Below are 23176 nucleotides of genomic sequence, written 5' to 3'. Positions count from 1 at the left end.
ATACCACGTGTAGACTTTAGTGGGGGAAGTCAACAAAGCAAACAGATAATTTAAATGCATATTATTTTTTTAAGATTTTATTTATTCGTGAGAGACACACAAAGAGAGGCAGAGACATAGACAGAGGGAGAAGCAGGCTCCCCACAGGCAGCCCGATGCGGTACTCAATTCCAGGACCCTGGGATCATGCCCTGAGCCGAAGGCAGACACTCAACCACTGAGCCACTCATGTGCCCCTAAATGCATACTATTAATGTTAAATAGAAGTGTCTATTTAATGTCATGAGAGAAAATAGGAGATACAGACTCTTCCTGGAGGAAAAGCATACGACTTCACAGAAGAATGATATTTGCACTTGGCCTTCAAGGGTGAGCTGGCATTTGCCAGATGGAACTGCAGCCAGACGAGCATGGACGGAGGCCCGAACACATGGGAGAGCTCCCTGGGTTCGAAATTTGCAGACATTTCATGTGAAAGACACAGATCTGCTGTTTCCAGGCCTAACCCCATCTCAGAAAAAAGGCTTAAGCTATGAAAAAGAGAGCCTGTCCCTAAGGCTGTCTTGTGCAGGCTCTAAGACCCACTGACCCTTCATGGCCTCTCTCCCAGCTTCTGGACTAGTACCCAGTTCAGCCTTTCCCTTCACAGTGGAATTGTCGTTTTGTGTTCAAGAACCTGGGCCTCAGGAAATGCACAACCTCTTGGGAACCCACACAGGAAATCAGTATAAGATCCCTTCCTGGCAAAGTCGGCACCACACCCGGGCATTCCCTCTGGCCTCTGTAACCCCCCTGCTGTGATCCAAAACCTAGTGATGATTACTCCCCTCTCTCTCTGGGTAGATGGGGTCCAGTAGCTAGATGACATGTTAGGACACTTTCTGGACAAGATCTACCCCAATGCTTTACTGTGTGGCTACCTCTACTTGCATATGGAGAGACACCTTCGTTTGCCTTCAAGTCCAGTTCCAGATGCGCAAGTTCCCCTTCTGTTGGGGCTGAAAAGACCAGTGGAGTCTCGGCAGTGTCGGAGTCTTGGCTCTGTGCCCCCCGACAGTCCCGGATACCCAGGATGTCCTCCACTATTTTTGCAGACTTATTTTGTATGGACAGCACCCTAATCGTTTCAATCGCCAGCATGTTCCAGAAGCCCCTGAGATCTGGCAACAGCATGAAGGACAGATTGAGAGTGGAGGGAGTTTGAGGCCACGATGGGAACATGAGGTCATGCCAAGGCTGAGGGACACTGAGGATAAAAAGAAATAGAAAGAATTGTAATTAGTCCATCAGCTTATTCCAAAACAAGGTCTTGCAATCACTAATAGAATTAGTTTTTGATTAAAATGTAATGCAGAGTAAATAACAGACCTCCATGGAGAATGATGCAAAACTTCTATCTCATCCTCAACACTACTTTGATAATATACTGATCAGGATCTAAATTTGTTAGCATGAAATCTAGGTTGTTTCATTAATTAAAAATCCTTCTAAAATGAGACTTTCAATGAGATATAAAAAAAAATCCACATGTGGCCCGTTTTACAGGCAAAACTTGAAGCAGGAAAAGCAACAAATTAAAGACCCCATTCACTATGCAGAGATTTCTTTCCTTTTCTGGTACTGGAATGGATCTAAATGTAGTTGGAAATCTTCTATTCAAGCAAATTAGATTTTTTTTCAAGTACACTACGTCACTTAATTGCTCTTCACAGATATCACTTTTTTTTTTTTTTTTTTTTTTACAAACTGAAGGTCTGTGGCAACCCAGCATCAAGGAAGTCAATAGGCACCATTTTTTTTCCAATAGCATTTGCCCCCTTTGTGTCTGTGTCAGTTTGGTAATTCCTGCGGTATTCACACTTTTTCATTATTACTATATTTGTTATGGTGATGGTGATCAGTGGTTTCTTGAGATGGAATCTATACCTGGTGAAACTTGTTGAAATAACAGCAAAGGATTTAAAATATTCCATAAACTTCGTTGATAAAGCAGCAACAGCAGGGTGTGAGAGGACTGGCTCCAATTTTGCAAGAAGTTCTACTGTGAGTAAAATGATTCCAAACAGCATCACATGCTACAGAGAAATCATTCATGAAAGGAACAGTTAATCAATGTGGCAAACTTCATTGTTGTCTTACCTTAAAAAATTGCCACAGCCACCCCAACCTTCAGCAGCCACCACCCTGGTCAGTCAGCAGCCATCAACGTCAAGGCAAGATCCTCCATCAGCAAAAAGATTACTACTCGCTGAAAGCTCAGATGATGGTTAGCATTTTTTAGTAATCAAGTATTTTTAAATTAAGGTATGTACATTGCTTTTTTAGATAGAATGTTAGGCCAGGGCAGCCCTGGTGGCTCAGCGGTTTAGCGCCTGCCTTCCTCCCAGGGCGTCATCCTGGAGTCCCGGGATCGAGTCCCACGTCAGGCTCCATGCATGGGGCCTGCTTCTCCCTTTGTCTGTGTCTGTGTCTCTGTCTCTCTCTCTCTCTGTCTCTCAAGAATAAATAAATAAAATATTAAAAAAGAAAAGAATGTTAGGCCGTTGCACACTTAATAGACTACAGTATAGTGTAAACACAACTTTTATATGCACTGGGAAACAAAGAAATTCATTTGACTTGCTTTATTATGATATTTTTGGATTTGGGTGGTCTGGAACTGAACCTGCAATATCTCTGAGGTATCCCTGTATTTTTGCATCTTGCTTAAATCTGTAGTTCAAAACACGTGCTACTCCTACTGAAAGTTGTTTGAAAGTCCTTTGAATGAGCCTGCAGAGTACTTTTCCCACCCGTTACCTACTATGTCATAAACGTAAGCTTCAGCCATTTGTTGCCATTCCTTTGGTCATTGTTTTTGAAGTGTTTGACAATTTGTGATTCTTTCATCATGCATTTGTCTGAAAAACAGTCTTAACTCACCTTGTAGATTGAACCCTTATCTAATAGAAGAGCTGCTTCCTCACAGGTTTTTGCTGTGGACCTGGACAGTGGGATGAATGGCCTCACCGAATATTCCATTCTCTCTGGCAACCAAGGGGAAGCATTCCACATTGACGCACTGAGCGGTGTGATCACAGCAAATGTGATTCTAGATTACGAGCTCACCAGCTCCTACAGGTCGGTCCCAGATTCCGATCCGTTTGCTTGTTTATTCGGCTTGTTTCTGACAAATGTGTTGCTTCGGCCATGCCTTCCTGTCATGTAAGCTTAGTTATAAAATGTGTTTTCCTTTGATCCAACCTATGATCACCCTTTCAATATACTGAAGGAATCTCACAAAGTATTTGCTCTTTGGAAAAGGTGATTAGATGAGAAGTACCTTAGGGTCGCTTGTAGTTCTTAGCTTTTATGAATTTTTTTATGCTACTAAGTACTAAATGAGAGACATTAGAAAAGACAGTATTTGTGAAATCCCTACTAAATGATAGAGCACTCTGCTACTTTTTGTTGTTATTGTTTTAAAAAATAGTGAAGACAAAAAAATAGTGAAGACTCAGTGACATTTCTTTTTTTAATTCTTTATTTAATTAATTCTTCTTAATTAATTCTTTTTTTAATTCTTTTGTCCACAACTGTGTGTGGACCAAAGTACAACCCTGTCGTCAAGTCCTTGTTGCAGTACTGGGTTCTGATGGAAATGATCTGATTAAGCACACATTCAACATTAAATACATTTTTTGTCTACAGTTCAAAATGTACAAAATTATGCAAATTCTATAAAAGAGAGAATAATGGTCTCATAGTTCATCTAGTTATTTTAAAAAGTCAGTGCTACAAAAATCTAGCGATATATACAGATATATTTATGGCATCACAGTCTATAAAAGAAAAAGGACTCTAAGGAACCAAAAATGTTCAGGAACGGGACTTGCCGCAAACACGGCAGCCCAGCCTCCCACGGAATACCACCATTTGACAAGAGAAGGTGGTTTCTCTGTGAGTGCCACTGAGGAGAGAGCTCTAGGTTATATGGGGAAGTGGGGGAAATAACCAGCTGCACTCCAGAACTTACTCTGCAGGCCGATTTGAGTCAAGGCGCACCCATAGACTTGGATGACTTCAGGAAGAAAATATAAGAAACTTAACCTTGTCTGTCTCTGGAGAAGTGGTCACAGGGGAAACATGTCAAAGGCTTGGCTTTCTCATTGTGCATTTTAATATATTCATATCATATTTTTGTATGGTCTTCCAAAAGGCCTTGCACATAGTGTTTCCTTTCATCCTTACAGTCGCCCCCAAAGAAGCCAAGTTAGTCATTTTTTCATTCGCTGATAAGACAGCTGATATGTGGTGGCTTGCTCAGGGCCACAGAACCATCTAGTGATCAAACAGAGGCTCGAGTCCAAGTGTCCTGATTTTGACTCCCACTGTTTCCACTGTACAAGCTACGGAGCAGACCTTCTACACAGAGGAAAAACAGGCATGTGAAAGCCCGGAGTGCCAGTGTTCTCCTAGGCCAGACTGCTTTCATGTTTAATGAAGAAAGTGCAGTAGATGCATGTGGCTGAGCTGATTACAGTGGGATCTGTTACAGGACGGGTTGAATTCATTAACCTCTGAAAACCTTCCCGGCTCTAAAAATTTGATTGTTTAGTTCTTTTTGTTTAATATATTTCAAAATATGACTTCAAAAGCATTTGCAAAGTTTAAGGCCTTACCCTGTATTAACTAGGAGGATTCTTTTCGGTAATATTTTAATGTAATCAATTGCTATGATGCTTATTGTATAAATGTATTAAAACCGGCTGTATAACTATGTTACAACCCGTCTCTGCTACCTTGTCTCTACAGTCATTTTACGCATAAAGCTGATTTTCTTGCTCTGTAGATGACTGTAGGTTAGGTCTCAGCCCCATGCCACCTGAGTGATGACAAATTCAGAGCTTACTGAAGATCTGCTGTGTTCCAGAAACTAAGCACTTCCGGATTGTAATGACCTTCTGTCCTTAAGTTCTTCTTACTCAATGGGGCCTAATTAGCAATTAAATCAGACTCCTTTAAGCGTTTTCCTATTTGCGTCATTGTTTCAATGTTCCCAACGTCTAAATTGGTCCCAATATTTAAAAGTGCCCCTCTCCAATTCACCATGAAGAATTTAACTCAAGGCCTGGAGAACTGAGAGAATTTGAACTATACACACAGGGCCACAGAGAGGTACAGAGACAACCACACACAGACACACAGACACACGGACACACACACATACACAGTCTCAACCATCACCAAAGCAAGGAAGTATTTTAAACCTCCTGCCTGTTCATGCTTTCCCCTGTATCCACCCCCATGTGGCTTCTCTTCCCCCTTAGTGCTTTCCCTGATATTTAAAGTAACAGGAAATATAGGATCACTTTTCCCTTGTCTACGGCTTAGTTAGCAGATGCTTTGGAAATGGTAACATTCAGCTTTGAACTTTACTTTTGAAGTACTGCTATTTGTCCAATTGAAGAAAATATTCCCAATTCTAAAATGAAGGAGAAAAAGATATTTTCAGTTCTGATTATACTCAATATACTGAGGCATTAAAGAAAAATTAAATAATTTTTAGGCCTCTTATTAAGCCATATATAAGAAAGCTCAGTGGAGAGGTGATGACAAACTATAAAATAGACCTTAAGTTCTATCTGACTGATATTTCTGAATTTTTAAAAACTGTTTACGAAGCATGAGGCTGGGGATGTAAAGACATATGCCACAGTTCTTGTTTTTAGGGAACTAAAAAATCAAGCACCACTATAACCCATGGCAAGAGGCATATTAATAATCACAATAGTTGCCATTTATGGAGCTGCTTTAAATGTCGAATTCTCATAACCGATTAAGATTTACAGAAAGAGGAAATTAAAGTTCAGAGAATAAAGTTGTTTGCCAAGAATACACAGCTAGTAAATGTTAGAACTGAGGGGATTCTTGCCCATGTGAGTGGTCTTAGTAGGGCTTCCTGTTGTAGCATGTGAATGAATCTGCAGAGAATATACCTGTGTATTTATGAAACACAAAATGGGGGAAAAAAAACTTTAGGCAAATAAGAGTTAATTTAAAGGTTTAAATATTCAGTTTCTGTGGCAAAAATATTCAAGTTCAAAGAGCTTGAACTCTTTATTGGCAGGAGCAACGCCAAACTCATACTCTCCACTGAGGGCTTGTTATGACCGTGAGAAAAATACTGAAAATCAATTATGTGTACAAGGTAGGAAGTCAGCTGAGATGTTCATTATCTTTTCCAAAATACATGACTCATAAACAGCAGAGTTGGGACTGCAGCCCCATCCTGCTGACTCCCTATGGAAAAAAAAAAAAAGAATAAAAGACATTTCAGGCAAAAAGCAGGAAAGTCATGCATATGCAAAAGTGTTTATGCAGTATGTTTGGAAGTAACAAGTGGTACAGTGTACCTGAGAAGCAACTGAGTGTGGGGTAATGAAAAAAAGGCTGGGAATGTGGAGGAATAGGAGGAGGTGGCCAAAGGTACAGAGTTTCGGTCACAAGATAACGAACTACTGGGGACATGATATACAACATGATGACATCGTTTACACCGCTGTGTGGTATAGTTGAGAGTTGTTGAGAGTAGGTTTAAGAGCTCTCAATACAAGGAAAAATAATTTCTCTCATTTTTGTATCTGTGTGAAATTATGTCAACTAAATTATTGTGACAATAATTTCACCATATATGTAAGTCAAATTCTTATGTTATACACTTTAAACTTACACAGTGCTGTATGCCAATTATACCCTGGTAAAATTGTAAACAAATTTATGATGGTCTGAAAAACAAAACAAAACCAACAACAAAAAAGAGACTGGTAGGTAGCAGGCAAGTTTTAAGGGTCTCTATATCCCATGTAATGGAAATTGTACTTGATTCGATAGGCCATATAGAAGTATAAGCAATTGGGTGCATGCTCAGATCTTTATTTTTAAAAAACATCTGGTAACAGATGAATAGCAAGATAGGGAACCAGCATCAGACAGATTAGTTAAACTAGACAATGACTGTGAAGAGTCTACTAATGAGGATGAAGCAATGGGCATGGTAGAAGAGAACATACTTACTAATTAACTCAGGGAGGGAAGTCATAGGAACATGGCCAATAGTTGGATTTATTCAACAAGGAAAGAGATAGCAAATGATTCTGAAGTTTCCTCATAGGAAAGGCAGGAATTGGAATTGGGGTTGCAATGGGCATTGGGATTGGGATTTTTCTGGGCATTTTGAATTTGAAGGGCTAGTGCAAAACTAAAGTTAAGACATTCCTTAGGCAATTAAAATACTGATCTGGAACCTGGGAAAGAGGTTTCCATCTAAGATTTAGATTTAAGATTCATTTAGGAAAAATATGTAAAATGGAATTACCTAGGGAAAGTCTGTAAAATGAGAATTTGGAAGATTATCACTACTTGAGGATCAAGCATACAAACAGAAGTCAGCAGAATAGATTCAGGGAATAAAAGGAACAGAACCTGGAAAAGATGGTCATGGAAACCACAGGGAGAGGTTAGACTACATTTAAAAAAAAAAGTTTCAAAATGTGTTTGGGTTAGAATCAGCTAAAAAAAAAATATTCCTCATTTTAAGGAGTTTAAGGAGATGTTATATATATAGAGATATATATTTATTTCCACAAGCTTACTTGATCTTTCTGCTTTTCCATAGCATCTTGTTCTTGTTTCATGCCTGTATTATCTTCTGATAGCTCTCCAAGAACATTAATTAGAATTTTTTTAATATTTTCTTTTGTTCTTTCAAGATCTCTGGTTCTTTGGGGTTTATTTCTTTTCCTTGTCTGTTCTACACTCTTTTTTTCATGTTGGAGAATTTCTGTAAGTAACTAATGATCTGTGGTTCTGAGTGAGGCAATAACAAAGTCATTAGAGTCTCTGAGTAGGCTGGCACAGCTTATGACCAGCACACTTCACTTTCAGATGAACCAGAGAAGAAGTTGACTACTTTGCAGAATGACATACAAATAGAGATGCTTCCTTTTTTCCTTTGGGAAGGAATTTTCTTGCTCCAAGGATAGTCCTTTTATGTTCAAATTAAATAATACTGAGTATAAAAATTAGGCATTCTTTTGCCTGGGAGTAAAGAGCAATGGTCAAAGGATTAATTGTTCTGTATTTTGAGTTTAAAGTAATCTTCAAGTTATTTTTAACTCAATATCTCACCCTACCCCTTGTCATGTCTTATGTCTCTCATTGGTTATGTGGGTCCAAATCTGTTCCCCACTCATCCTTATCTCCCTTCAAATATATTTCAATCTGTGGTTTCCTCTTACCCACTTGTCTATAACTGCTCCCAAATCTGCTTGCATTTTCCAGAAATTTGTTGAGACTTTTTACCACCTCTACCCACCAATATCTTCTTCCATTTTGTTTTAGCCTTATGGACAGATACCTTATTTTCAATTCTTCTGCTACCATTACCATAGAATCTTAGGAGGAAGAAAAGATAAAACCTGTGTAGATATAACTGAAGTCACAGCTCTTCTTTTCATAGATGTTTCTGATGTTGGCTGATATTTTTGTTTTTCTGAGAATTTTAGAAGAAACCTGCAATTCTTGGTAGACATTTAAGATACTGTTGAGATAATATTTTGAAAAATCACCTACCACCTTCAGTATTTGTTAAGGCAATAGGGAAGGATACTTCTTGCTCAAGGTCCCATCTAAAGTTTAACACGATAAAAGAAGCTTCCTGTGGTTGGTTGAATAGGAGAAATATGCTCTGAATTAGAATGGGCTGGTTCTAAATCTGCTCAGTTTCATTTTTAATCTCTGCTGATGTACTAATCAGGGCAGCATTCTGAAAGCCAGAGCCAGTTGGACTGGTTACAACCAATAATTTTACAAAGACTGCCAAGGAGCCATCAGAGAAAACTTGAGGTCTCCCAGAAGTTACGTGTAGAATCTTGGTGGGTCTGCCTTCATAGTTTTTCATCTGTTCTCCAAGCTACTGAGGAACTGTTTACTCATCTTTATATTTTGAAACTGAATTGTATATTTTCCTCCATATCAAAGTTCTAGTTTTTTTTTTAAGTTGACATAGGCATTATATAAAACCCCTGATATTGTAACATTGTAAAAATAAGGGTGGATGCAACTCTAGTAGAACTGACAGAGCCATAACTTTGATATCTTGGCTGAGCTTTTAGTATGACACTGAGGACGGGCAGGCAGCAAAGGCAGAGAACATTATGATTTGTTTATTTTTAGTAAAAATTTTCCATATGTACCTGACTTAGGTTCATGCTAACAAAACAAACTTTCCAGATGGAATGATTCCTAAGCTCCAGAAGTGTGAAATTCAAGTAGTTGTTTTACTAATGTCGCAGCTCTGGTAGTGTAGAAGGCAGCCTATGTGCGTCATGAACAGTAGATAGACAGTGATTATTTGCTATTAAGTGGAATTCATTTTTTTAAATATTTATTTATTTGAGATAGAGAGAGCGAGAAAGAGAGGACAAGCAGGAAGCAGGGGGAGGAGCAGAAGGAGAGGGAAAAGTAGGCTCCCCACTGAGCAGGGAGCCTGGTTGTGGGCCTTGATCCCAGGACCTTGGGATCATGACCTGAGCCAAAGGCAGATGCTTAACTGACTGAGCCACTCAGACACCCCTATGTGGGATTTAAACCAAGAAAGAGTTCATGCTTATTTTACATGTAAGATTGGAAAGATAGAACACTTACTCAGGTAAGCTAAGGGAAAAGAAAGTAGAATGTGTCAACTTCCAAGACTCAGTTTCTTAAAAGCTAGTATCAATCATGGACTAAGACTAGCATCACTTCTGAGATAAAGATTGTCTTCTGATTGATAACTCACATCACTACTCAGCTACCCTCCTGGAATTCATAGTGTTTAGAGGGGAGTGAAAAACTAATGATTATACATTAGGGCATAATATATGCACAGTAAGAGAGGCATGTTGAAAATATATAGTGGACCTCAGTTAGTAGAGCACAGGCTTTCCAGTCAACCAAGACCTGGGCCTGAATCCTGGCTCTGTCATATAATACACTCATAATCTTAGACAAGTCTTGAGAAAACAGCCCTCAACATATGTTTTTAAAAAATCAAGTAGAATAGCTCACATGCCCTCAAGAAACTTAGAGGAGAGGCAGATAATCAATGCATAAAAACAAAGGATGATAACTGCTGTGTTAGAAGAAAGTACAGGGTGCTGTGAGATAGAGAAAGAGGCATCCAAACCAAACCAGTGGTCAGGGAAAGCTTCCCAGAGATGTGAGCTTTGGAAGATCAAGAGGGTGGGTAGTACAGGGACAGGAATTCCAGGCAGAAGCCAAGTCAGAAGAAGTCATGTGCATGTATGTGCTCAAGGCCCGGACTACCTCTGGCAGACATGGAGAGCCAAGGAAAAGTTTTCAATAGAGAAGTCAGGTTTTCAGTTTAGGATGTTAGATGGAACTGTTGAATTGCAGTGTGTGGGATTGATAGGGGCAGTAGGAAGATTGGTGAACAAACAAGTACTACAGGTGGGAAAGGATATAATGAATATAGAACATTCCGGGTAAAGATGATGCAGGGATGAGGCTACAGAGACCAACTTGCCTTGGTTTGCTCAGGGCTGTCCTGGTTTTATTTATTAAAAAAAAAAAAAAAAGAAAACCTGAAAGTCCCATGTCCCAGGAAACCTTCAGTCCTGGGCAAAGCATGATGGTTGATCAGCCTGCCTGAGGCTCTGAAGGCAGGACTGAAGTGGTTGGGAAAACTGATCCAAGTGATACTCAGGAGATAAAATCTGTAAGGCTCATAATTAGTTGGATATTGGAAGGTTGGTGACAGAAATGGAAAAGTTGAAGACACTAAGAAGGTTTCTGATTTAGTTACTGAAGATAGGTGTACCATCTTCCAAGAGAGAGGAAATCATTGCATGTAAATTATTTCAGATCATGGACTTTCCCTCCTACTCTATAGTTGTAGTCAATCATGCATTTTTGTGTGTGTATTAATCATGCAGCATCCTCTCTTAATTCTATAATTGCTATCAATTTTGAATTTGGATCTAAAATAGTATCACCGCAAAGCAATCTCTTAATGGCTCTATCTTGTGTTGTTACAGTAAAATGTAAATATGTAGCAATATCCAGGCCATGCATGGTAAGGTGGAGGTAATCTTCTTTTCCAAAGACCAGATATTGGTGTTTGTATTTTTTAGGTTGTTCTTGGTAGGAACGGATTAAATTCTACAGTCTGTCTTCAGAAATGGCTCATTGGTTTTAAATGCCACATGACTTCTGGTGGCTTGCTGGATTTGATGCTCTAAATGCATCAAAAATAAATAAATTTCAGGCTCCCGTTCTGATGAAATAAATTTTCAAATGATGCCGTTTAGAAAAAGCCAGGGGGAGAAATAAAAGTAGCTAGTTAGCTCACTTTTAAGTTTTCAACTAGATATTTAGTATTTATGTTGTTTTTGTAATTCTCTGGAAAATGGATTACATGCCTTGATTCTTTTTCCAAACCAGCTTGATTGTGCAAGCCACAGATAAAGGGATACCCAGGCTTTCTGGTACAAGTGTGATCAAGATACAGGTGACTGATATAAATGACAATGCTCCGGCTTTTCTCCCCTCCGAAGCAGTGGAAATTGCAGAAAGTAAGTGTGCCAATATGGAATCGTGGGTGTAACTTGTGTAATATCATCTACCAGCCAGGCGTTATAAGAAACACAAGTACTAATCCTCAAGAACCTCGCAACATGGACAGCTTCTGTCTTCATTTTACAGAATGGAGAATGGATGGCCAAAAGTTAAATATCAAATGTCAAAGACATTAAATGTTGAAGCTGGGATTTGCCTTTAAGTCATCAGGAGGCCAGTTCCCCAGGCTCGAACTGCCATTGCACACATTGTTCTTTGTGTGCAGATAGTTCTCAAAAAACAAATCTACTCCATGAAGAAGCATACTTTGTTAGCTCTGATGATCATTCCAAAGCTCCTCTGAGAAGAAGCAATGTCCATAGACTGGTAATTTTGTCTGTCTTGGCAGTATACGAATCACAGGTCATAAATGAAGGGCTGCTCATTGCACAGTCATCACTTTCCTCTAGTGTAAACTAAAGTTCAACATTTACAGAAAAATTTTACCACATTAATGGTAGAAGTAGAAAATACAAAATTTTACATGATATGCTAATTAATCCTAACAGTTTGGGTCCCTGGCTTCTACGACTCTATAGTCTGCAATCCCATAGTTATCCATGGTCAGTGGCCATACTGGTAAATCCAAGCCAACTCTTTATCACTGAAATTGCAAAAAGTGCTGGCCTCCCTCTTGCCTCCCTCCTTTCACTATTAATATCCAACTTATTCCTAAGATGTCTCTAACATTTTAGGATGTTTAGCTTCCAAACAAATTACCACTCACAGAGGGATATATTTGTAGATGCATAGGGATACCCACAAATACTCTGAAATATTCTACAAAGAAAAGATTCTCCAGTTCTTACTTCTCACCCATTTGATATACTTCCATTTGCTTTGCTTTACCAAAGGTACTATTCTTAAGGATGTGTATTAGCATCAAAATGCAGCAATGTGCCCATTATCAGCACATCACAAGAACAAATGGCAAAAAATCAAAACATATACTGAATAGGGTAAGGAGTGGTTGATGCACATCCAGAATGTTCAAACCCGAAATATGAAAATTACCTATGTCTCATATAGAGGGGAACTATTCTGAGTATCTTTCTACCTGTACCATACTTGTCAGCTTAAAAACCAGGTCCCTTTTATGACAGTTTGGACTAAAGAACACATGTAGCATGTTTGATAGACATTTAGCATGCCATCTATTTTGTGGATGGTTTATTTTTTATTTTTAGTTTTTTTGGTAATATGAAAGATTTGCTCTTATCACTGCCACGATACATACTTTGTCTTTCCATAGTCTGGATAATTTTGAGAGTCAGATTTTTAAGAGAAGGAAGCATTATATATGCCACTCCACAAGCAATAATTTTACAAAAATAAGTACAGGGAACCAAGTATTTCTAAGTTGGTATACCAATATTGTCATTTAAATCTTGTTTACGTTTCAAAACTGTATGCTTTGTATTATTGTTTTGAGTAATAACCTTCTTCCCACCCATATTCCCCATGAATATGTGATTTTAATACAGAAACTATGTAGGATAAATAAGTGGCTGAGAATGTTCCTTCGTCCTGGAATGGTGTTGCACGCATATGATAAAAAAAATGCAATATAAAAATCGAATATACTTTACCTCCTCAATTCCCTACTCACTGGTAAATTTTCACTTTATTGGGCTCATAAATTCTTCAGAGTTTTTGTTCAGCTCGTAATGAGCTTTGTATGAGAAATCATGCCAAGAAACAGAAAATCATGTTGGACTTAAAGTTAAAATGTTTGGATTGAACTATTAAAGAAAAGTATTTCAAAGGATGGATTTTAATGGAGGCTGACATTGGTCATGACTATTGCAGATTCTTTGCCTGGTGTAGTTGTGACTCAGATATCAGTTCATGATGTGGATTTGAATCCAACTTTCATCTTCAATTTCGCCAAAGAGAGTAATCTTGGGACCAAGTTTGCTATCGATCGGAACACTGGAGCGGTGATGCTAGTGGAAACATTGGATTTTGAAGAAGCTACCGAATATGAGCTGTTCATCCAAATTTCTGATACTGTGCATGACACAGAGGGAACGCTCATTGTCCGTGTGGTGGACGTCAATGATAACCCACCAGTATTTTCTCAAGATTCTTACCAGGTAAAGAGCTTAATAAGGAGATACTGAAACCATAGCCAAAGTCGAAAAGAATAGGGAATAGTGTAAGCCTACCACTGTTGACAGACTGATTCAGACAGGCAGTATTCACAGGTTTCAATGACTTAGTTGAGGCTGAAGGTTGTATATTCAATATCATGGAAGCTCTGGTAAGTACCTGTGGAGCTAAATAGCTCATTCAAGTCAATTTCTTAGCTACATATAGCATCTTTTTTTTTTAATTTGTAGGGATTGGAATCCAGTTATTCAAAACAATCAGAACTGGCCTAATATTTGCAAAGGTACCAGATAATACAGTGGTTTGGATTATCACCAATTAATTTGGGAAAACTCTTTCTTTCCTAGCCATATCTTTGGAATATACTGATGAACATTTTGCAGAAACCAATCATGAACAAAACTGAAGTGGAAATTTTGTTTTTTTACACCTTAGTATATGTTTATAGAAGTAAAGACAATAATAGCATTCAACTAAGTACTTGGAAATGGGCTTCAGGACTTCTGCATGTAGCAAATGCATGGTTTAAGCAGAAACACAGTAGGGAAACTAACCTAAATAACGATCTTCTGTCTGTAATACTGCACTAGTGGATTTATTGACTATCCTCTACCATGCAGAAATAATTTAGATGGATTTTTTATAATAAAAATCAAAACTAAATGAAATGTTTTTAATCTTGTTTTTCTGAATTCTGAGACTTCGAAACAATGTTCTTAATATGTCAGCTCTATAAATTAACATGTGTATTTTCCATAAGCAAAATGAATATAATGATTTTGCTTTCTGGCCCTGTTCATGAAAATATCTCTAGCCTGTAAGCACAAGACTCATTTCTTTCTGTTTCCTTCAGGTCACTGTTCCCGAAGGGGTGCCTGTGGGGTACTCAGTGCTGACCGTGGCAGCCACAGACATAGAAAGCAATGAGAACATTTCTTACAGAATCCTTTCCTCTTCTAAAGAATTTTCAATTGATCCAATGAATGGTGAGTTATTTATTGTGGTTGTAGTGTTCATAGGTTTGAGTTACAGGGTAGAAGCTTGAAATAATCTTTTCCAAATGCTCCTCAAATGTTTCCACCTCACTCCCTGATATTATAGATGCCACCCTTCTTATTTCTCTTCACATCAAATGCCGTGGTAGCAAATCCTGGTGTTCCTTCTCTACTACTACATCTCAGTGGCTGGAAAGCAAAAGGAATTGATTATATGCTGGCAAATGCACAGAACTTCAGAGACCCCAATGTAGTAAACAGCCAGTTCATCAGTCCAACCCAGGACAGTTTAGGTATTTGTCTCAGCCCTCAACAAGCATCAAAATAAAGTTGAAGGGATTCATTTACTACTGAGGATTTCAGGTTGCAAGAGTGTAAAAAAAATTATTTGAGCATCTGCACCCAGAAAAATTGTTGTAGTATTCCAGTTTATTTGATGCCTTCCAAGGCTCTTTATATTTTTATCAGAAATCAAGTCATTTGTGGTCATGAAATGCATTCAAGCAAGTGATTTCAGATTAGAACAGTTAAGAATTGTATAGAGAAAGCATGGGTAAATGGGAAAACAATGGGTAAATAGGAAAAAATAAATTTGATACGATATTATGATTAGCAAAACATTGTCCCTAACAGAGCACACTCTAGAAAAGAACAGGGCCTGGGACATGTTACTCTGTGTGTTCCCCATCTCCACACACCCATTATTTCATAAGTGAGAAGTGATTTAAAAATTGACCTCAGGATGATGGATGGTAAGTAGACTTACTGTGGGGACCACTTTGTACTATATACAGATATTGAATCATTAGGTTGTACACCTGAAACTAGCAGAATGTTACATGTTAGTTATATCTCATTAAAAAACATTAACCTCAGGATTGCCCCCAAGAAGAATTTAATCACAAAATACCAGTGAGGCCCATGGAGTGTTTCACCAGGGAGAAGTAAGTCATGCTGCCACACAACCTGAGGGTGGATGCTACTGAATGGATATAAACATGTTAGAAATTTGGCTTTTCTTTTCTCCTCTCTTTTTTAGGGGGTGGGTGGTAGGGGATGCACAGTGCTGAGATGACATCAACTGCTATCCTGGCCACAGCACATCACGGTGTAAGGTCGTCCCTCTGAGCACTTAATCCTAGCAACACTTTTGCTTGACATGTGTTATCAACAAGCTTTGCAATGAGATATTGATTAGAATGTATTAAAACATTAAGTGGGGGCGCTTTGGTGGCTCAGTCACTACAGAGTCAAACTCTTAACTTCAGCTCAGGTCATGTTCTCAGGGTCGTGAGATTGATCCCAACATTGGGCTCCATGCTCAGTGTGGAGTTTGCTTGAGATTCTCATCCTCCTTCCCTGCCCCCACTTGCTCTGTCTCTCCCCCACCTCAAAATAAATAAATCTTTAAAAAAACATTTAAATGCTATCAGATCAATTTAGTTCACGGTGAGACTCTACTTACATATTTCTATCTTAAAAATAATAAAATGTGTGAAAGGTATCTCATCAATAAGAAAGAAATCTACTTGCTGAATTAGCGAAGAGCTTTAGGAAAGACACCTCCATAATTAAGCAATAGTTGCAACTCAGCATTATCATATATACTACCCTCATTTAACTAGAATGAATGTCAGTCTGTGTTTCCAGAATCATTATCTTTATACTAGAATGTCTTTGTACAAACATGTGTCTATGGGTAGCAGAATGAGATATACATTTTTTAAATAGCAATGGATTTTTAAAAAAAAATGGTAATGGGACAGCTTATTATACAAAAAAAAATTAAGAGACCTGTGTGGCAAAGTCATCTTCAAGTGGCACATGTATTTAATAGAGTGAATGCCAGGATTAAGTGTTACCAAAGTATAATTATGGTAATTTAAAATTTCTAATTGGTGTTACTCTTGGTTGTAACTTAAATAACAAATCTAGCAAATAACTAAATACATTAGTACATATTTGATGAATATTTGCTGACAACTGGGTCCTGAAATTTTAATTTCACAGGGTTGAAATGCTATGTCTTGTTTTTCAGGCACAATATTTACTATCAATCCTATATTACTTCTGGATAAAAAGTCAACAGTTCAGTTTCTTGTTGAAGCCAGTGATGGTGGAATTCCTGACCTGAGGGCTCTTGCCTTAGTAGAGATAGAAATACAGGATGTGAACAACTATGCCCCTGAGTTTACAGTAGAATATTATAATCTCAGCTTAAGGGAAGATGCTCAAGTTGGAGGCACGCTTGTCACATTTTCAACCATTGACCATGACTGGACCCGTGAAAACACACATGTTGATTATTCCATCATCAGCGGTAATCCGCAGAACAATTTCCACGTGGAAACTAGTTTTCTTCCTTCAGAATATCCTTCTAAGCAAGTTGGTTACCTGGTGTTGCTCCACAGTCTGGATAGAGAAGCAGCTTCCTGTCATAAGCTCGTCATTCTGGCATCTGACCACGGCTTCCCTCCATTGAGCTCCACAGCCACTGTGGCAATAGAAGTACTTGATGTCAATGATAACCCTCCGAAATTCAGCAGTCTGAAATACCATGCCCACGTCAAGGAAAGTACCCCTCTAGGGAGTCACATCACTGCGGTCTCTGCAGATGACCGTGATGTGGGTTCACACGCAGAAATCATCTACCACATAATCTCTGGAAATGAGAAGGGGCATTTTCACTTGGAAGAAAACACTGGAGTTCTTTATCTGATTGCACCTCTGGATTATGAAGAAACGACAAAATTCACTTTAATGGTTCAAGCCTCAGATGAAGAAAAGAAGCATTTTTCCTTTGCAGTTGTGTTTATCAATGTCCTGGATGATAATGACCATGCACCTCAGTTTATGTTCTCAAGTTTAAATTGTGTTGTTCCTGAAAATGTGCCTGTTTTCTCCACCGTATGTTCCGTGAATGCTTTGGATTTTGATGCAGGTCCTTATGGAGAACTGACCTATTCTGTGTTATCACCCTGTTCCATCATTCAGGGGATACCTCGTGATCATCCCTTCCTCATTGACCCCTTAACAGGGGAGATTCACACTCAGCAAATCCTTGACTATGAAAGTGACAATAAATACTGCCTGACAATTCAGGCAAAAGACAAGGGTGACTCAACAGCCTCTCTAATGGTTTGGCTGGATATTGAAGGAGTAGATGAGTTTGAACCCATCTTTACTCAAGATCAGTATTTTTTCAACCTTCCAGAGAAGAATAAAGTGAGACAGCTGATTGGCAGGGTGGAAGCATCAGATGCAGACGCTGGTCTGGATGGAGTTGTTCTGTACTCTTTGGAAACCCCATCTCCTTTCTTTTTAGTAAACAGAACCAATGGACATATCTATTTGACTAGGGCACCTCCCCTAGTCAGAAGTCAGTTCCGTGAACAAGACATCATTGAAATGAAGATAATCGCTCATAGCCCCAAACCGGACTCCAGGTTTACCTTCTGTACTGTGTTTGTGAACGTGTCCTCTTTCTCGGAAGGACGAGCCTCAGTGGTATCAGGCCACAGCTTTTCAATCAGCCTCACGGTCTCCTTTGTAGTGTTCCTGATGCTCATCTTCATTCTAATTGTGTTGATTGTAAGACACAAACAAAAGGACACAACAAATAATTATGAAGAAAAGAAAACATCGTCATCCTTAGATATCAGTTTGAGACTGACCACAGATGGCAGCATGCTCAAGCCCTTCCAGAAGACTAATGAGGGCGGTAATGAGGCAGTGCCCACAGACTCCCTGCCAGAGTGGCTGAGCCTAATGAGTATCATGGAGAAAGACATGGTGAATCTGTACAGGCACTCAAACTCTAGTGGCCACTGTTCTGTGGAAGGAGAAACTGCAGAAGATAAGGAAATCCAGAGGATAAATGAGCATCCTTACAGAAAGGAGGCTGGCTCAGCCCTGAGCGACCGGGAGTCCAGGGTCCCAGACTCTGGAATCCCTAGGGACTCAGACCAGCTCTCCTGCTTGTCTGGAGAAACCGATGTGATGGTCACTGCTGAAATAGTAGGAACCAGCCATGCGTTTGAGGAAGAAGAAAGAGAAAGCTGTGACACAACCTATGTCCAAAATAATGTGTTACCCCAGACTCTAAAGAAGAGAGAGAGAAAAGAGAGCATCCAGGCCGATGTCAGGAGAGAGTCCGTCTTTATTTCAGATGATCAGGAGGCAAGATGCACGGCTCTTTCCACCCAGAGAACCTCTAATCACAATTCGAGAGGCAACTACCACTGGAATTATCTCCTCAGCTGGGAACCCAAGTTCCAACCTCTCGCCTCGGTATTTAACGACATTGCAAAACTAAAGGACGAACATTTACATACCCCTGGCATTCCTAAAGAGAAGTCTTTGGTTTTCCCACCACCTTTGATTACAGCAGTAGCCCAGCCTGGGATTAAAGCGGTTCCACCAAGAATGCCAGCCAGAACCCCGGGCCAAGTGCATCACAAATACCCACATTCCCCACTTCCCTACCATCTCAGTTCTCTGCCCGAAGCCATGGCTCCCAGCTTCTCCCCACCGCTCTTCCTGTTGACCCCACAGACCCCTGCCTTGACCCCACTGTCATCACGTAGGGAATCCCCAGGAGCCCGTCTGAGTGGTACGTGCCATGGTCTTAAAGCAGAAGATGAAGTTCAAATCTAATATGATTGTGATGCCAAGCACCCCCCTCACCATTGGTCGTGAATGGTTGAGCAAGACCTCCTTAAGCTCGCTACTCAAGATCGGTTAAGGAGCAGTGGGGGTTTTCACAATCTGCTCATTTAAGCCTCTCAAATTTCTTCCAGCCTTAATGAGAAGTTACCCCCTCTTTTAGCCTTTATGTTTTGCTCTCAGGACTCAGATTTGTATATAGAAGTAGTGTATATTCTCTCATATCTGGTTTTCTGTAGAACTCAGCCTCCAAAGGAAAACAATGAGCTAGACCGGCTGCCAAAATGCTTATGTGGAAATAAATGAAAAATAAGTATTGTGCAGTCCGGCCATAGTACTGCTGACTACGCCACCATATCTAAAATAAGTGAGTAAAGACTGAATAAGGAATGAGTGTAGGACAGAAAATAATGGAGAGGGAAAGTGGGGAAGGATAAACGTAAATGTTAAAATGAAGTGATTTTCTGTAGATCTGATCTGTTTAGAGATATATTTCTCTCCTTTCCCCATATGCCACAGTTAGGGAGTTTTGCCATAATTTGAATTTTAATATGATGTCTTTCGGAAATCTAATGAGAAATTAAGAATGAAATTTGTCATAACTGTGCCAAATAAGAAAATTATTCCTGATTAAATGAACCAGAGATGCATGTCCTTGATAGAGGGCCAGGACTGCTAGAAGCAATAAGTATATGGTTGACTGCCACCCAAGACATATTTGCGTGGCCTTCTTTACAAACAGAATGATGATTTTTTTTTTCCAATGCTCTGTCTTATAACATGATTCAGGTACAGACATTAAATTTTAAAGATTAATTTGTAAATAGTTCCTCATTTTATTTTCTTCTAGATACAGTAACTTTGGGTGTGAAATAATTTATCCTTTCAATGTCACTTTCAAAAGTTGGCCTAGATAAAATTATGTTATTAGCTAATAAAAGATTCATAGAGTAATTTACCAATATATTTTTAAATGAAGATTTTTTTTATATAAATATTTGTACTATAAAAGTTAAGAATGGATGTTGGAAGTCTCTTCCATTTGTTCATACTCACCTTTAGCTTTAACTGTCATGAGATGGAGCAACCTGGCAACGTGGCTAAAATAATTGTTCTGTACAGCTACTGTTTCAGATGTATAGTGGTATTGTATGGTGCTTGCATATAATGTTATATAGCCTTCTCTCTGGTGGGCCTGAGAATCCAACAAAGATTCTTATCCCTTCCAGGAAAGCAGAGCACATACTGCAGCTGATGGCCCGGAAGTCATCAATGGTAGGCAACATGGCCAGGCTTTGGGATAAGAATTTAGGATTCTAATGTCAAGTCTAGAAGGCATCTGACATGGTTTTCTTAATACTTAGTGTGAGCTTCTGCTGTAGAAATATTTCCTTTGGGTTGTTTGTTTGTTTGTTTGTTTCCAATAGGCTTCATCTGTAAACTTATGTGAGATACCTAATTTCTCTTAACTAGAAAACATGGAGGATGCCATGTTTGACATCTGGTTTTGTAGATAAATAATCCTAAGGCTTCCTATACTGATTTTATTAATTATATATCTGCTGGTTCTTAGATTGGAAACAAGTATATAAAACCACATCAGAAATTATATGAAATATAAAGGCTTTTGGACGAGCCTAGAATCCTAGGGAAAGTCATTTAGTTACGGAACACTTAAATATTAAAGGATGGATGCATGTCTCTCTTTTTCTTCATGGCATGCAGAGAAGAAGATTTCATGGTTTTCCTTAAAAAATGAATCATTTCAGTGTTCCAATATTTATTCTCTCTTTGACTTCCTTCAAAAAGTTACTTTGAGCATACAAAAAAAAAAAACCTATACTGTTTTTTTTTCCTAATTATATATGGAAATTCTGTTTTGCAACAGATTTATTTCTAGGAACCAAAAACATTTTGTTGTTTTTAATTAAACAGGTTCTTCACTGACTTATGTTTTAAAGAGAGTCATCCATCTAATTCCTCCCTGAGTTATTGGCCTGAGATTTATTACCCATTCTGGACATATTTCTACCTTTTTCTAGACATGTAATAAAAACAGAAGACATGAAGTATTTAGAGCTATTCCTTACCAATACCTGGTGGATTTTTAATTGACGACTTTATTATACTGTATCCAGTGCCACACCACCACCAAATAAGTGCTGCTAGTTTAACAAACTGAAACTATGAGCACACTGGCTAAATGTTTGCAATAAATCATATGTCGGCCCTTTCAACTAGAGTGCTTTTTTCCTAAGTAAACAATATAATTTGTATAGTTTTCCTTCAAGTTTAATATTAACTTGCCTCATATGTTCTGTGTTACTTTGCTGATCGACACACCGGCTTTAGCACTCTGGAGGGGGTACAGGACTTGTTAGTGGAAAATCATATTAAGCCCCAAATTCATAAGCTATAAAATAAAAGACAGTTGTCTCTTGCGGAATTTTGGCTGCCTGAAATTCTGGACTTTCTTGTTGGCAGCCTTAAAAATACTGGTGTAAATCAGTACCAAATGGATATCAAAATTCCATGTCCTAGTAGTAATCATTGAATTGGCTTCCAAAACAGATTCCTGGGCAAAGAAAGGGAAAAAAAAATGCTGTATCTTTAGGGATTTGGTCCTTTAACTATTCTTTATGAATACTAAAATGTCCTATAAACTACTGGCTGCCTGCATATACAAATACCTAGTCTGTGATAGGTGTCCACTTGAGACAGGAGCTGTGCTTCTCAGCACCTCCACCCTCAGGTTCAGAGCCCTCCTTGCTGTGTTTTCCAGAAGTTGTAGGGATGAAAATTTATCATTAATTTTCAAACTATTTCCATCAAACATATGTTTTGTTATTCTTTTTCCATTTTACACATACCTTAACTTAAAAAAAAACCCACAAAACATAATTAAAAGGAACTAAGACAATGATCCACTTCAAAGCAACAAGGTACATGGAGTGGTTACAGTTAGTGGATTTCCACATGATATTACAGATAAACGCTTTGGGTTCGTCTTCAACAGCATGTTTCAGTTGAACTCCAAAGACTATAATACCATCTGTGTGGTCATAGCTGAAGAGAGTTAGGAAGGAAAATCATTCTTTCCAAGAGTATACCAAGATCAGTGAAACTGTAGAAGCTTTGCTTATGACCAAAATGGGGCATCCAGCATGAGTCACTGAGGTAGGTTTCACCCTTTATAAAGATGGTGGGAAGCTGGAAGAGGAAATAGAAGAGTAAATCTGAAAAGGAATAATTTAGGGCACAGGTAGAGAAATGTAAGAAGGCCAAAGGTTAGGACTTGTAAAAACTATTTTGAAGTGTAAAGATTTTGCTGAGTCATTTGTCTTTCATAGGTTCATCTTGTGAAGGAATCTTTTTTAAAAATGTCTTTTCTCCTTCTTTCTGTTCCTTTCACGGATCTCCCTTCATTGTCTGAAAATTTAGGCTTTTTGAATTGTGAACCTAAAGCTATGTGACAATGACCTAGAATACATTCTACCATGAAACAGTGAATTTGTTGTGGTTTTTGTTTTTGAGTTTTAGGATGTGTGTGTGTGTGTATGTGTGTGTGTGAATTACAGACTAAAAAATTCAGAATGATTACTGCTCACTTCACATAACTTTGGCATTGAGAGTGACACATTTTTAGTAGGTGATTTTACACATATACCAAGTAATGGATCATTTAAAAAACAGTTGGGACAGAATATAGAATTTTAGTACCTGGTCTTTTTTTTCTGGTAGCTCAT

The 23176-nt window shown here is 38.6% G+C and overlaps 1 protein-coding gene across 1 annotated transcript in view; it reads left to right on the top strand.

Annotated features, from left to right (window-relative positions):
• DCHS2 (dachsous cadherin-related 2) overlaps window positions 1–22940 on the top strand; it is a 226811-nt gene extending 203871 nt beyond the window's left edge. The window contains exons 16-20 of the mRNA XM_072724890.1: window positions 2969–3120; window positions 11485–11615; window positions 13468–13754; window positions 14624–14756; window positions 16804–22940. Coding sequence (XP_072580991.1) covers window positions 2969–3120; window positions 11485–11615; window positions 13468–13754; window positions 14624–14756; window positions 16804–19421 — 3321 coding nt within the window. The 3' untranslated portion in view covers window positions 19422–22940. The remainder of the gene's footprint in view (window positions 1–2968; window positions 3121–11484; window positions 11616–13467; window positions 13755–14623; window positions 14757–16803) is intronic.
• The last annotated feature ends 236 nt before the right edge of the window (window positions 22941–23176 follow it).

This window comes from Vulpes vulpes, chromosome 10 (genome assembly GCF_048418805.1).
Source record: "Vulpes vulpes isolate BD-2025 chromosome 10, VulVul3, whole genome shotgun sequence".
In the NCBI taxonomy this organism is placed as follows: Eukaryota; Metazoa; Chordata; class Mammalia; order Carnivora; family Canidae; genus Vulpes; species Vulpes vulpes.
The sequence above is the reverse complement of the archived record's forward strand: the minus strand, read 5'-3'. Positions and strand labels throughout refer to the sequence as shown.